The 16633-nt window shown below is 40.6% G+C and overlaps 1 protein-coding gene across 1 annotated transcript in view; it reads right to left on the bottom strand.

The window, feature by feature from the left end:
* Positions 1-1942: 1942 nt before the first annotated feature.
* The window catches only part of LOC148116063 (vomeronasal type-2 receptor 26-like), a 32722-nt gene continuing 18031 nt past the window's right edge, over positions 1943-16633 (bottom strand). The window contains exons 6-9 of the mRNA XM_087885370.1: positions 14800-14974; positions 14508-14565; positions 9288-9500; positions 1943-2293 (exon numbers count right to left, since the gene is read on the bottom strand). Coding sequence (XP_087741496.1) covers positions 1943-2293; positions 9288-9500; positions 14508-14565; positions 14800-14974 — 797 coding nt within the window. The remainder of the gene's footprint in view (positions 2294-9287; positions 9501-14507; positions 14566-14799; positions 14975-16633) is intronic.

Here is a 16633-nt window from a genome sequence, read left to right on the forward strand (position 1 = left end):
TGTCATGGACATTGTAGCCAAGGGTGAGATTATGCAGGAGCCAGGTATTCTTGTTGACCAATTCAATGGCGAAAACGAAGGATATCAGATTTGCCAGATTAATATGTCTTGGACTGTAGAAATATTTTCATGTTATCACCACCAGAAACAGCAAGAACAAAATATTTTTATTTATTCCTATTTATCTCCACAAGTCTATTGTAAACCAATATTGATCCAAAACAAAAGTCAAAATGTTAGTCACCCGTTATTATCTTTTGTCAGTTTTAAGAAGATGGGATGGGGATATTCTTCCACCAGGGTTAAGAATCACAAGTAAACCCTTGTTTCTAATTTTCATCTGCCAAGGAAACTGGTGCTCAGCTTGAACTCCTAAGTAAAAATAATCCTTGGTTTCATTTGTGGAGAAAGGAAAGTGAATTGCAATAAAGCAAAGCCAGAACTGAAATTGCATGCCAAAATCTCCAAGCGTAACTTTCCTCCACTTTAAGTACTTCCCATTGCTGGTCCCCATTGCTCAATCAATTTTTTTTTAAAAAAATGTTTTTGGAACGGTCCCTTTGACTGTGGGCTGGTATGCATCAGCATTCCATTCCCAGCTGCCTCATCTTGAAGCCATGTCTTAGGGAGACACAGTGAACAGTGAAGCTTTCCCAGGCGTGGGCTGCTGTGGGTTTGGAGGGGTTCAGGAGAACCTCTAGCTAAGATTTTGTGAAGTTCAGAGAACCCCCAAATCCCACTCCTGGCTGGCCCCACCCACCCCACCCTGCCCCTTCCAGGAGTCCCCACACAGCCTGTTTTGGATGCAGGTAAGTGCAGGGTGCACACAGAGGCTTAGGGAGGGTGGAGTCTGGAGAGGCTGTTTTCACCCTCCTGGAGACTCAAGGAAAACCTCCGGAGCCCGAGGAGGGCACACACACCCCGCTCTTCCCCCCTCCTGCCCCCCACATTCATGGCAGACTGGTGCCAAGCAATAGCAGAAGGCAGGCATGAGGTAGAAGTTCTGATAGTAGGATTAAACATCATTCAACCATTAAAGTAGAGCCACCATTAAAACAAGACCATCGATGAATAAATGAATCACCAAAGCAATTCAAAAATCCAATCATCCTTATTCCTGCAAGGGGCAGGCATTTAATATGGGATGGCAGAGGCAACTATTCCTCTTTTAATAACTACATGAAATAATAAAAAAAAAATATTCAAGAAGTGAAGTCAGTACTGGAAGAGGAGAAGATCCTCCGGACTTCTGTCTCTCCATTTCTCTGGTACTTTTTAGGGATTTTTTTCTGCTCCATCCTTCCATTCGTAACTCATAGAAGTTACAGTAAAAGAGAAGAACCCTATAAATCAAAATGACCAAGGATCTTATACCTAAACTTACAATTTAGGAATAAATGAACTAAAAAAAGACTCAAAATTTTGGGCTTAGACGACTTAGAACTTCGCCGTCTTCAGTCTGACCTAAGCATAGTACATGAAATCATCTGCTATAATGTCCTACCAGCCAATGAATAATTTAGCTTCAACCAAAACAATACAAGAGCACACAATAGATACAAACTCATGGTAAACCGATCCAAACTAGACTGCAGTAAATAGGGCTTCAGTAACAGAATGGTCAATGCCAGGAATGCACTACCTGACTCTGTAGTTTCTTCCCCAAACCCCCAAAACTTTAACCTTAGACTGTCTACTGTAGACATCACCCCATTCCTAAGAGGACTGCAAGGGGTGTGCATAAGTGCACCAGCATACCTACCATCCCTGTCCTAATGTTTTCTTTTATTCATATCCTTTACATGTATTTATAATTATGTTTACACTTGTATCTGTAATGAAATACATGCTTCACAAAATAATAAATAAATAAATAGATAGATAGATAGGAGGAAGAGTGTTAAAAATGCAAAGAGAAAGCAAATCCATCACACTGAATGACTTACGGAGGTGAAGAAATTAAACGAGCCCCATTGAACAGTAATAGCTCAGGAGAAGGTTGTGTTACCGTTTCGATCACACTAATGATGTGGTCTCCTGCCCCGTAATAGTTCCATGGGTTTCCTTTCTCCTGCTTCTTTAACGTCAGGGGACATTTGGTTCTGATCCTGCCACAATTTCTGTGGGTGAGAACCAGCAGCAGCATAAAAAGCAGAAGCAGGACGTCCATTTCTCCTTGGCCTGAATCGGCAATTTCTCTGTTTCTAAACCTCAAGAAGTTAGAAGAATTCAAAGCACTCTCAGAAGACGGAAATGCCTGTGGCTTTCCTGGTTTAGACTGAGACAAACTGAGCTTCACAAGAAAAGGAGGGAAAGGTACATTCAAGTGTACCTTCTCTTCCTGTCCTAAATCTTGTGAAAACACCCAACATAACTAGAAATATTTATCCTTTTCTGGTGCAAGATTACTTCCATCTTGCTTCAGTCTGAGTTTACATCAAAGACAGTCACTGGAGAAATATCAGACAAAGTCTCAAACTACAGGATGGTGATAATTACAGGGAGAAGCAACTTCTCTGGGGATCATGAACTTCTTCCAGGATTCCATGTGCAAAGGGACAGCTGGAGAACTGCATGTTAGTACAAAATCACAAATATAGACCTGAGGGCACAATTGTGCAGTGCTTGTGGCCCTTCCTACTGGGACATGCTAGGAAATAAATGTTGGAGGATAAAAGTTCAATCTCAGGTGAAGGAGTTCCTCTTTTTTTTCAATTTCTTTGCCTAATAAAAATAGTTCTGTTTTATAATCTATATGCTGTTTTAACATTTTTTTTAACAATATATGCACTTGTGTCCATTTGTTTTTCTTTTTTTTCTTTTGAACACTTCCATCATATGTGATAATATATGTCCAGTATTTGATTACATTTCCAACATTTGGCAGACATGTTTTTAAACATTTTTGCTAACCTTGCCAGTGGTAAGTGCCACCTATAGAACATTTTATACAGATTTTCTTTATACATAGATGCCATCGTCAATTTATAGTTTCTTTCCCACAGTATTTGCCAATTATCTAATTCTATAGTGTATCCAAAATTCTATCATTGTCCCTTTCACCTGTTCATCTTCCATTTTTAAGCTTAATAAAGAGTTCTTATATTCTTTTGGATGTTATCTTCTCTTCTATGCATTTCATAATTAACTGAGACTAGTGGATAAGGTGACCCTCCATGCTTTGTGTTTCATACTCCCTTATGCTGAGTGGTGAGAGTGGAATGGAAGTTATGCATCCATCCTTCCCCTACTTGACCTCTCTCTGGCCTTTGAGACTAGTAATCGTGGTATCACATGAAGATATCCATAAAACCACAAGAAAATAGTTTGGAGGTCTCTCATAACTTTTGGTCTCATTCCATCAATTTCCTCAGTGGGGTGTTTCCCCTTTGGATTTCCCATCTCTGAAGGTGTCTGTGAATCTACCTCCAAAATACCGCCAAGTGTTTTGAAGAAACACTTGGGAATCCTTCTCTTCATGTTACATCTGGGTCATTCGGAGAGGGAATTCAGTTTCTTATCTAGAGGGAGGGTAACATTATGTGCACCTTGTTCTAGAACAGAGTCTTGATGGATTCACTAAAAGAAGCACTAAAAGGAGATTACCAGAACCATCCTGATGGTGATGGAGAGAAGATCCATAGTTGGAGAAATCTGGTCTCCTTCTCAAAGCAGAGTACTCTTACCTAAGGAACTTACCTGGGGTAGTTCTGACAGTGGGTTATTGTTGTTGGGACATGTCCAGATATGGTTTTGGAAGAGTGATGACTAAACAACACAGTCATGGAACTCTAAATTTCATTATTCTTATATTGATAATTTTAATTTCTTCAGTTTAAAATAACCTTAATTGTCAAAATAAGAAGAAGCATACAAAACTATTAATAATTATTGCAATAAAACATTAAATATCATAAGCCTAAAAAACAATTTCATTATCAGTTCCCTACTTTTATCATTAGATTTTCCTTAGTGTTTAGATCTGGTCTCAGGATTATAATGTAGCACTTGGGGAAGAAGATGCATCCCAGCAATCCAGCACTGGAAGTCAAGATGGAGAAGACCTGCACAATCACCATGGACTTTCCTCTGGTGCTCAGGTAGGTGGGCAGAAAGGAGACCCAGACACTGCAGAAGACCAGCATGCTGAAGGTGATCAGCTTGGCCTCATTGAAAGCCCCAGGCAGGTTTCTGGCCAGGAAAGCCACTGTGAAGCAAATGGCAGCTAGGAAGCCCATGTAGCCCAAGACAATGTAAAACATGGTGACAGAACCTTCATTGCATTGAAGGATGATCACTCCTGGCAGGGAGTGGAGGTCAGAGTCAGGGAATGGGGGAGAAACTCCCAGCCAGATGGAGCAGATGATAATTTGGGTAGTGGAACCAGAAAGAATGATGGAGTTGGCCAAGCTCTTCCCCAGCCATCTCCTTACTTGATTTCCTGGTTTTGTGGCCAGAAAAGCCAGCACCACTGTGATCGTTTTGGCCAACACAGAAGACACGGCTACTGAGAAGACAATGCTGAACACCGTTTGTCGGAGAAGGCAGGTGAGTTTCCTTGGTTGGCCAATGAAGAGTAAAGGAGACAGGAAGCAAAGGAGGAGGGAGACCAGGAGGATATAGGAGAGATCCCGGTTGTTGGCTTTGACAATGGGAGTTTCTAGGTATTTAATGAATATGATTAAAACAGAGACTGTGGTTAGGAACCAGAATAGGGCAAAGGAGACAAGGATAATACTCAGATGTTCTTCATAGGACAGGAAGGACATTCTTTTGGGGATACATTCGATTCGGTTCTGGCTTGGATATTGATCATCTGGGCACTTGGTACATTTTTCAGTATCTGAGAAAACAGAAAGCAATATTTATTTTATAGTCTCTCCTTTCACATTTCAAGAAAGATATGCTTAGATGACAGCTGATAACAGAAGACAGGAAAGCCCTAATTAAATTGTAAAAAGGGAGTCTGTACATAAAGATACACATAAACAATTACAGTATATATATGATTATATAAAGAATAACAAAATAATACCCCAAAGAGTAATACGTGGAACCACAACTACCCTTTACTACATCCACCCACACTTTCATCCTGCTCTGACCTCACCTTATTCCAATGCCTGTGGGAAGAGTCATTTCTCTGGAAGGTTATCAGGGTAGGAGTCTGTTGAGGATCGACAGATCTAGCCCAATAACTCACAGGATAACCAGACAATCGGTATATTCAGTTTATTCATACATAGGGTACATTTCAGGTTCAAGCATATATTAATCTCTACCTGATCTTCTCACGGGGTCATGGCTGGAACTATACCCAAGGGGAGGAGTCAGGGGTGAGGTGAGGTTAAGGTTTAGTGGTCTTGGGCAGTTTAACCCTTGCTAGACTGGTATGGGGAGTTGCACAGGAGTTAGACATTTTAACTGACAGGGTCTGTCAAATTTTAATGGGGGAGGGTATCAGGTCCCAGGTATTTCTACAGGGATGCTGGCATTTTGGTGGGAGGAAGAGGGGAGGAATGGAGTGATCTGTATATGAAATTTCTATTTCTGTTTCCTACATTACTGTGTTAATATCTATATGAAATTACTGTTTTCCTGCAATGATGAAGTATGGGAGGGGTTTGGTTAGCATTGCTTGAAATAGTTGGTTTTAAGTGAGAAGGTTCAGTTCTTGCCTAGCTCTCTTGTTATCACAAACATTTCAATAAAAGCTCCTTTTGTAATAACTGTCATTTCAAGAGTCCTGTTTTCTTGGGAAGAGTGGAGAGGCAGGACCTTACAGAGGGAATGCAACAAAAAAGGTAGGCAAGGTGGCAAAGTTTTAGGAAATAGACCTGGAGCATGCCTTTCATATTCGCTGTAATGAGATGAGCAGATAACCTCAAGGAGAAGCTAGGGCTAGGGCTCGGGTTAGTGTTAGTGTTATAGTTCGAGTTCGAGTTCGAGTTCGAGTTCGAGTTCGAGTTCGAGTTAGGGTTAGGGTTAGGGTTAGGGTTAGAGTTAGAGTTAGAGTTAGAGTTAGAGTTAGAGTTAGAGTTAGAGTTAGAGTTAGAGTTAGAGTTAGAGTTAGAGTTAGTTAGAGTTAGCTAGAGTTAGAGTTAGAGTTAGTTAGAGTTAGAGTTAGAGTTAGAGTTAGTTAGAGTTAGCTAGAGTTAGAGTTAGAGTTAGTTAGAGTTAGTTAGAGTTAGAGTTAGAGTTAGAGTTAGAGTTAGAGTTAGTTAGAGTTAGAGTTAGAGTTAGAGTTGTTAGAGTTGTTAGAGTTGTTAGAGTTGTTAGAGTTGTTAGAGTTGTTAGAGTTGTTAGAGTTAGAATTAGGGTTAGGGTTAGGGTTAGGGTTAGGGTTAGGGTTAGGGTTAGGGTTAGGGCTAGGGCTAGGGCTAGGGCTAGGGCTCGGGGTGGGGATTGAGATGGGGATGGGGACGGGGATGGGGCTTGGGTTAGGGTTAGGGTTAGGGTTACCCACCAATATCCTGGTCCTATGCCATGCAGAGCTTTAAAGTTCAATTTATGGACTTTCAATTTCACTTGGAAAGAAACTGGGTACCTGTGAAGCTCACACAACAGGGGTGTAATACGGTAAGAGTCTAGTGGAACCCAACAGTGGTGTGAGTGCCATTGTATTCCGAATCATTTGTAACTGGTGCATGTGATTTCAGGGTATAAAAACAAATATCACTTGCTTTGGATTTCCAAAGATGCTTTTTCAAGAGGTAACTGGACAGTCCAGTTGCCTCCTGAAAAAAATCACCTTTGGGACACCCATCACCTGGATGACTGAGAATCTCCATGGACGTTTGCTTTGGACTTGGTTCCCAAGGCCCAAATATAAATATAAAATGAGATGGTGATGCAAAATATTTTGATTATAGGTTTGCTAACAATTTTAAAGACCAAATGGGCTCCATGATGGTATAAAAATGAATGTTATGTGAATTTTTTTAAAAAAAATATTAATGCCCCTTTTTCCCTTCCTTTATCTTAGATCTGCTTCCTTTTAATTCCTATTGTGTATACAAGGATTTTTTTTCCATAAAGAAATACAGATAGAATCTTTTCTTTGTCTTTTTTCTTTTTTTTTAATCTCTTAAATTATAACACGGAGAATTAGAGCACTGGAGAAAAAAGAGGCAATTTTATTGGAGAGAGAGAGAGAGAAGGAGTGGGGATGAGAGAGAGTGGGAGGGAGAGGGAGAGGGAGAGGGAGAGGGAGAGGGAGAGGGAGAGGGAGAGGGAGAGGGAGAGGGAGAGGGAGAGAGAGAGAGAGAGAGAGAGAGAGAGAGAGAGAGAGAGAGAGAGAGAGAGAGAAAGGGAGAGGATGTTGTGGCCTGTCAGATGCTAGCAGAGCTGGTGGCAGACTCGGACAATGAGGAGGTTGGGGAGAAACTTGGGCCAGTTCTGGAGTCTGGGGAAGACTCTGATGGATGCTCTGCATCAGATGCAGAGATAGAGTCAGACCCGTCCGACATTTCCCAGCCACCGGAGAGGCAGCTGCCTTTGGAGGCTGATCTGAGTGAGGAGGAAGAACAGCTGGGGCCTGTTCCAGATGCATGTATGCAGAGAGCTATTAGGAGAGGTGAACAACGGTGGTCAAGGAGCCAACTCAGGAAGCAAAGCACATGTGGATCCTGAATGGCCCCTCCCTGGCTAGGAAATAAATAGAAGGAAAGGGGAGTGGTTGTCATAGGACATAACAGTTCGTATTTCTGAAGATTTTGCTCATGGTGTTTCATGCCACAAAGATTGCTTGCCAGAACTTACTTTGCAACCTTTCAGCTGGGAACTCACGACCTTGCAATTATCGCAAGGAACTGATAAGACTTGTTGCTGCCGCTAATTACTTGAAAGACTATTGCCTGGACTTTTCAGTGGGTGAATGCAATTATTTCACAATAAAGAGGAGCTTTTTGTGACATGGAGTCTGTTTCTTGCTTCTGCTAAGGCTGGGTCAGAACATTGAGAGAAAAGGAGGGGGAGGGAGGGAGGGAGAAAGAGAAAGAGGGGTGGGGTATATATTTTGCCCTGTAAGGAAAATTTGGTATTGGTGAGGAAGATCTATTGACCTGAAACCATTCCTCATATTTTAAAGAATTCGGTTTTTGCTAAGACAGGACAACATGAAAGGACACTTCCAAACTGACAAGTAGAAGAGCGATTTATTCTGGCAGATCCACCATGTCCTTCTATCTCATCCTACCTCATCCTTCAAGATCTTTTTCTTACTCCTCCCATAATGAAAGAATTTGGGCAACTTGAAAATAAGCAACAAGAAAATAATCCAGTTTAGCTGTGCTTCCAAATGCTCTGGATGAATCTAGTACTGTTTCATGGGGTGTCACTCACCTTCTTGAGTGGAGATGGTCCCCTCCGGACAAGGAACACAGTCGTAGCAGCAAACTGGCTCTCCTTGGCGAGTCTGTTTGAAAAATCCAGGATGACAGTTTTCAACACATTTGGACTTAGGCAGAGGCTAAGCAGAAAAACAAGGAATGCCAAAGAAAATATGTTAGCATTCAGGAAAAATGGTGCTCAAAAGTAACGTTAGCCCACAGGATTCCCTTTGATAAATAGGAAATCCTTAACAAGTTCACAATGATTGCAGGAGATACAACAACCAACAGATTTTTCATTTATTTCCTCCCTGTTGCTTCTGGCATACCTCGTTGCAATAAAGGAGTTTCTACTTAATAAATCCTAGAAGGATGGAATTGAGAAAAAAGATTTAAGCATTAAGTGACAACCAGTGGGTTCTTTCTCATGGCTGTATTAACATGAATTCCTCCATTCTTTAAATATCCATGATTTTAAACTTTGATGATGATTGTGTCAACTTTGAAACTGGCAGAAGCCATTTTCCTGTTCCTCAGTTGCCACACAGAGGGGGAAGGGGAGAAGGAGGTTGGAATGCCTTACTAGACACAATAGGGCTTTCTCATCTCTTCTGGTAATGGATACGGTTGGGAAAGGAGTGCCTGGAGAGTCTAAGAAAACTATAAGTTTTCTACTCCCCACATTCAAATCTCAGTGAAGGTCATCCTTCTAGGTGATTATGCTTCACCCACTTGAAATGTGTCTTAAGACCTTGGAAAACAAAAAGGACACCAATATTTTGCCCACCTTATTCAACAATTTTAGTTGTGAAAGATAATCTTGGTTGATAAAAACTCTCTCTCTTTCAAAACTCCCTGTGTTCTTTATGATGTCATTCTTCTACTTGACGCCTACTTGAAATGTATCCTGCATCTTTGAATTTAAAAAAAAAAAATAGATCTCCATATTTCACTCACCCTGTTGAGCCACTCTAGAAAGAAAAGAGCACCTTCGTTGATAATAAGTTTCTGCCTTTCAAAGCTTCCCACTTCCGCTTCATTGTAAAGTTCCTCTGGCAAAACCGCTAAGCTCCAGATGTTCACATCTGCTACCAGATCTCCATTTTGGTCTGAGTACATTTTCATCTCAGAAAGATTCCAGAATTCATTCTTCTGCAAAAAGGGATGAAGCTAGAATGGAAAAATCCAGGAATTTTAAATCAAACCTTAATTTCTTATTCTATATCACAGGTGTCAAACTCAAGGCCCGCAGGTCAGATCTGGCCCACTGGGAGCTTAGATCCAGACAGCGGGGCTGGCCTGGAAAGAGCCATGGTGGCGCAGTGGTTAGAATGCAGTACTGCAGGCTACTTCTACTCATCACCGGCTGCCAGCAGTTTGGCAGTTCGAATCTCACTGGCTCAAGGTTGACTCAGCCTTTCATCCTTTCGAGGTGGGTAAAATGAGGACCCAGATTGTTTGGGGCAAGAGGCTGACTCTGTAAACCGCTTAGAGAGGGCTGTAAAAGCACTGTGAAGTGGTATATAAGTCTAAGTGCTATTGCTAAAGGACCGGTCCGCAGCCTCCATGCACTCCATTTTCAGCCTGGATGGCCTTCTGCAGCATCCTGTCAGCCAAAACAGGGCATGGGGGGGGGGGGCATTGTGGCTGCCAAATTGCTGCAGGAGGCCATCCATGCCAAAAATGGGGCATGTGGGGGCCACTTGTGCCCCCTTTGCCCCATTTTGGCTGACAGGGTGCTGCAGGAGGCTGTCCAGGCTGAAAACAGGGTGCGTGGAGACACCTCATGCCCCCTGTGCCCCATTTTGGATGGCAGAGTGCTGCAGGAGGGCATAAGTCCCATCTCCTTCCCCCCCCCCCTCAGGACACAATATTTTTGGAAATCCGTTCATACTCTCACACCATTCAAAGTGAGAATTTAGGAGCTGTGCATCCTAAAATGCACAGTTAAAGGTTTATGAGATTCTTCATAGAGTTCCAGAAAAATTGCAGACTACAGGAACTATTAGCACTTCAGTTTGAGATTCAGACAACACAGACTATCTCCAATGACAGTGAAGGGACACAGGGCAGAAAAATCCTGCAGCCAACATTTGCACAACTCTGGTGACCCTGAGGACACAGATCAATCTCCAAGTGGCCTCAGTCGCTTTCTAAAAGAATGCAAATGACCAGCTGTCTGCAATAAATCCTTCCATTCCCCACCAGTCAGAGCTGAAGAAGTTTCTTGGATGAGAAGCAAAACGTCTTTAAAGAAAAAGTTTGTTGTTTATAAAAGTTTTTATTTTATTTTATAGACAAACAAGCATACAATACGTAATCAATCATTCAGTGTAACATCTGAGTACATCTTTTGTGTCTTCTTCCTATTCCTCCTCTAGTTATCATATCTTAATATTATCATTTCATTTATTATAACATTTCTCCCACATTTCTTGCTTATCTATTGATACATTTATCTATCTGCTTTCTCTTCTTTCTTCTTCACTCATTTCATTACATTACCATATATATATATATATATATAGGTCTTTGGTTATTCGGGTCTTCTCCCACGTAAAATTGGAAGTGTCTTGGCGACGTTTCGACGAAGTCTCATTCATCATCTTCAGGCTGGTGTTCTCGGCTTCGTGCTTCCAGTTGCGCCAAGACACTTCCAATTTTACGTGGGAGAAGACCCGAATAACCAAAGACCTACATACAAACACCCGCGAAAACCTGAGAAAACATATATATATATATATATATCTCAAATCACCACTTTCAGGCTTTGTCAGACATTTTGTGTTGTCTGTTGTGAGACTTAAGGCAGACTGGGATAGTACTATTTCTGTCTTATGAGACTTCTTCGGCCAGCCACACCCTTATTTTATGACTCCTCCCTGTAAAGGTCAAATATTTATTTTTATTTTGTTCTTTTAATTCGTAGGTTCATATGTATAATACTTTTCCAGTCAGGGTTTTTTCCTACGTAGCTCAAAATTGCCCCATATCTTAAAATATTCCATTTCCTTTCTTTCTTTAATTATCAGAGTCAATTATATTCATTTCTGCACAATCCAATATTTTCTTAATTACTTCTCCCTTTGTAGGGATTTTCTCTGCTTTCCACCTTTGCGCAAATACTATCCTCACTGTAGTTATGACATGTATAATCAAATATGTATTTTCCTCACTAAATTTCTCTGATTAGATACCCAATAGAAACAGTTCATATTTAAATCCAAAAGGTGTTGTATCATTTCTTCTGACCATGTTTTGATTTTAATCCAGTCATTTCTCACTTCTGGACACGTCCAACACATATGATAATATGATCCTGGTGTCTGGTGGCATTTCCAACATTTAGCTGATTTATCTTTAAACGTTTTTGCCAATTTTTCAAGTGGCATGTGCCATCTATAAAACATTTTGTATTGATTCTCTTTATATGCTGTGGACATTGTTAATTGATAATTCCTTTCCCATAGCTGCTGCCATTTATCTAACTCAATTGAATATCTGAAAAAGTTTGTTGAAACTCTAGAAAGAGTGCAGAGAAGAGCAACAAAGATGATCAGGGGACTGGAGGCTAAAACATATGAAGAGTAGTTGCTGGAATTGGGCACATCTAGTTTAATAAAAAGAAGGACCAGGGGTGACATGATAGCAGTCTTCCAATATCTCAGGGGCTGCCACAAAGAAGAGAGAGAGTCAGGCTATTCTCCAAAGCACCAGAAGGCAGGACAAGAAGCAACGGATGGAAACTAATCAAGGAGAGAAGCAACCTAGAACTAAGGAGATATTTCCTGACAGTTAGAACAATTAATCAGTGGAACAACTTGCCTCCAGAAGTTGTAAATGCTCCAACACTGGAGGTTTTTAAGAAGAGTTTGGACAACCATTTGTCTGAAATGGTATAGGGTTTCCTGTCTGAGCAGGTTTGGACTAGAAGACCTCCAAGGTCCCTTCCAAAAACAAGGAAGTCCAGTTGCCTCCTGAAAAAATACCTTTCGGACATCCATGACCTGGATGACTGAGAATCTCTATAGACTTGTTTCTCTACTGTTATGCAGCCGTGCCCCCCTCTTAGCAAACCATACTCTAGGAAACATCTCTTCCCCAATCCCCCGAATCATTCTCACATATAATTATACTTTCTTATTACAGGATCCAATGTGGGTCAGTCACTGGGACCAGAAGTTTAGTCTTCTGAGCTTTTGGACTCATGTAGAGCCCATCCTCAGAGAACTTCTCTCCAGCAGAGTGTGTGCTTTGGGCTATTCTCTGTGTGGTATTTATATGGTGCCTGTTGTGTGGCTTTTTAGTTGTTGATTGAGGTGTTGGGATATTTCTTATTAGATATTTCTTCTTTCTTATTAGATTGTGGAAAGACTGGTGACATAACTTGATTTCAGCACAGTATTGACTTTTTGTATCATGATTAGAAACCTAGTTAAGGGCTGGATAATTAAATGGATAAAAATTGACTATAAAATTGTACTCAAATAATTCGCAGGGTTCATAAAACTAGGAAGTTATGAATAACAATTAATCCTCCATCATCTATTCTACATTTTTATTAATACAGACAGATAGAGTTCATAAATGATGATTTTGTGATCCAAGATTAATACCATCTTGTAGATAAAGCTATTTTGATGTCTTTTTAAAAATACCAAAGTACCAGAAAAATATTCATGATTTCTTGCAAACTGAATGTGAGTTGGCAGTATAATAGTAATGGAAAGAAGCAAATGCATCCATAAGAGCCTTGGTAGTACAGTGGTCTAAAGCACCCTGTTATTAAGAACAGCTGCCTGCAATTATTGCAGGTTCGAATCTCACCAAGGCTCAAGGTTGACTCAGCCTTCCATCCTTTCTAAGGTAGGTAAATTGAGGACCCAGTTGTGGGGGCAATAAGCTGACTTTGTATAAATATACAAAAGGATGAAGGCTATTGCTGAGCACATTGTAAGCCGCCCTGAGTCTCCGGAGAAGGGTGGCATATAAATCAAATAATAATAATAAAAAAGTATCTCAGGAAATGGGTTCTGGTTTGGAGAGACCCCAACATAAGTACCAGGTTCCCTTGCAGGAACCATACTTGGAGGAGACTGTATAAAAACCGGATCAGATTTACAGAAGGGCAATGAAGCCAAGGCAGTGATTAAAGGAGCTGCTCTTAGCCTTGAGTTAAAACAATAAGGGTCATGTTTGTCTACAGGAAAATCAGAAAGCATCTAGGAGCACTTTTCAAACTAACATAAACTCATAGTTGGAAAAGGGAGGATACAACATTCTTCCAATATAGAATAGAATAGAATAATAATAGAGTTGGAAGGGACCTTGGAGGTCTTCTAGTCCAACCCCCTGCCTAGGCAGGAAACCCTACACCACTTCAGACAACTGGTTATCCAACCTCTTCTTAAAAACTTCCAGTGTTGGATAATTCACAACTTCTGGAGGCAAGTTGTTCCACTGATTAATTGTTCTAACTGTCAGGAAATTTCTCTTTAGTTCTAAGTTGCTTCTCTCCTTGATTAGTTTCCATCCATTGCTTCTTGTCGTACCTTCAGGTGCTTTTTTTTTTTTTTAATTTGATTTATATGCCGCCCTTCTCCCGGGACTCAGGGTGGCTTACAATGCGTTAAGCAATAGCCTTCATACTTTTGTATATTTTATACAAAGTCAGCTTATTGCCCCCACAAACTGGGTCCTCATTTCACCTACCTTAGAAAGGATGGAAGGCTGAGTCAACCTTCAGCCTTGGAGAGATTCAAACCAGCAGAAATTGCAGACAGCTGTGTTAATAACAGGGTGCGTAGACCACTGTACTATCAAGGCTCTTTGGAGAATAGATCGACTCCCTCTTCTTTGTGACAGCCCCTGAGATATTGGAACACTGCTATCATGTCTCCCCTAGTCCTTCTTTTCATTAAACTAGACATACCCAGTTCCTGAAACTGTTCTTCATATGTTTTAGCCTCCAGTCCCCTAATCATCTTTGTTGCTCTTCTCTGCACTTATTTCTCATATCTCTGATATATTGCTCATAGTTCCTGCTCTTGAGAACATTATGAGTCAAGAGATCAGACTGGTCAAACATATTGGACTCTTGCAGTACAAGGAGATTGATATGGTTCCCCTTCTTATTATTTGGATTAAGTTTGATGGATTCATGTTGGACCCCCGTACCTGCCATGGCTGAAGCCTTGGAGCCCCCAAAGTCTCTTCACCCTCCTTCCTTCTCCTCCTGGATATGGAGGAATATGCCGCATTCAAAGCATAAGCCAGAGTCCTAACAACACTGTAAACACGGGGGTCAACTCCAAGTTTGTAATTATTCTTTTTGTCTTTAGTCTCCAGTGGTGCTTTCTGGGTGCATCTTTTTCGGCCTTTGACAGAAAAGATGTGCTTTGAAACGGAACAGTGAAAACACTTATGTAGGGGTGCCACCTCGATATGTGTTTGGTAAGTCTTCTCATACCCTCTTTCCTGGATCTGAAAGTTCCAAATACTATGGACATATTGGTAAACTCGGTGACTTTTCACTGGTAATTCTCCAAAGAGTGTGATGATCCAGACTTTCCCTTCAATGGGTCCTGGCAAACCTTCAAGTCCAAGATGGACAGCTTGAAATCCATCCATCATGCTACTGTAGTCTGCGAAGAAAACAAAGACATTGACTTGTCTCCACTTAGAGAGGGCGTCCTTGAAGGGTGTTTTGTGTTCAGTTACTGGAAATTGTTGTGATACAACCACACAAATTCCATTCTTAACAAGCACAGGACTAAAAGTCCTCATGAAATTCTCTCCCCTCTCTGTGTCTGAAGCAAAGAGTCCAATCAAGGTCCACCTGAAATGAAGAAGCAGTTGGACAATTGCTGGGTACTGGACTCCATTTTTGGGGGCCATCCGGTAGAAATAGGGGAATTGACTTTTATCACTCAGAACATCTGAAACAAATCTACAAGTGATCTGAAAGAGAAATGAAGAATGCTGTGTTATATTTGGGGTCAGATAAAATCCAGAATATTACCTTTTAATAAATCCAACTTGATTCTCATGACAATATATTATTTAGTGTTGATTGGTCTTTAGCCCATATCAAGATACAGAATATAAAACAGAAAACATAAGATTGTATATAAAATGGAATAAAAGACACATATTAAGAAAAGAAATTAAGCAAATACACCCCAATTCACTATAATGGACTAAGATAAACCTTCCATATTTAACCATTGTGTCCAGCTGCTAAAATCTTGTTTGAGTAAATACCATGCTAAGATGTTTAAGTATTTCTGTGTTTCAATACTTGGCAATTTGGAAGGTCAATTTACAATGACTTATCCATTTCAATGTGCCAGCTTACTGTGGACGGCTATATCTTTCTCTTCTTTTTTTTTCCTGGATTTTTTGGGTAATAATATTTTACTTTGTTCTCTAGGCGCACAAGATGCAGGGAAACCACTGCTCCAAATATAATTTGTACAATTCAAGAGGTCTTTCATTTAAATGTTGTCTTTCCTAACAGAAAAGTTGCCATTGCTTTAATTTTACACCAATAAACATATGCTCTGATTTGAGACAAAGAACAAATTATCTAAATTAGTGCTCTTTGGGCTTGGTTGTTTTCTTGCAGAAATTTCATTCCCAAACAAAATAACATCATCAATGCTAGAAGGGAGTGGGGCTTGGTCTTATTTTATATACCTTGATTAACATTTAATCTTAGCTTTTGTTTGTCACCCGTCTCAGAGAAAATTCTCTAAGTTAGTAAAGGTATTACTTGCTCTAATGGCTCTCCGTTAAGTAACCAATCATGGCTATGATTTCATTTTCCAAAGGCTTTTTTCTTCCCTTTTTTTAAAATGTAGGAACAGCTATTCCCATCTTCTATCCATCTGGGATATGGGAGCCATTATTTATATATGTAAATCAACCTGCCAATAAAGGGCCTCGCCGGCCAGCATATTTTTTTTTAATGATTCAGCCAGGAGCAATAGCAATAACCCTTAGACTTATAGTCCACTTCACAGTGCCTTACAGCCCTCTCTAAGCAATTTACAGACTCAGCCTCTTGCCCCCAACAATCTGGGTTCTTATTTTACCCACCTTGGAAGGATGGAAGGCTGAGTCAACCTTGAGACAGTCAAGATCAAACTGCCGAACTGCTGTCAGCTGGCAGTCAGCAGAAGTAGCCTGCAATACTGCATTCTAACCACTGCGCCATCACGGCTCAGTAGGAAATCCTAACTATGGACTCTCTTTCTCTTTGCAACTTTTATGATCGTGAACAGATTAGGGTAAAATTAGTT

Source organism: Pantherophis guttatus, chromosome 2 (genome assembly GCF_059756535.1).
Source record: "Pantherophis guttatus breed Tessera chromosome 2, ASM5975653v1, whole genome shotgun sequence".
Lineage (NCBI taxonomy): Eukaryota > Metazoa > Chordata > Lepidosauria > Squamata > Colubridae > Pantherophis > Pantherophis guttatus.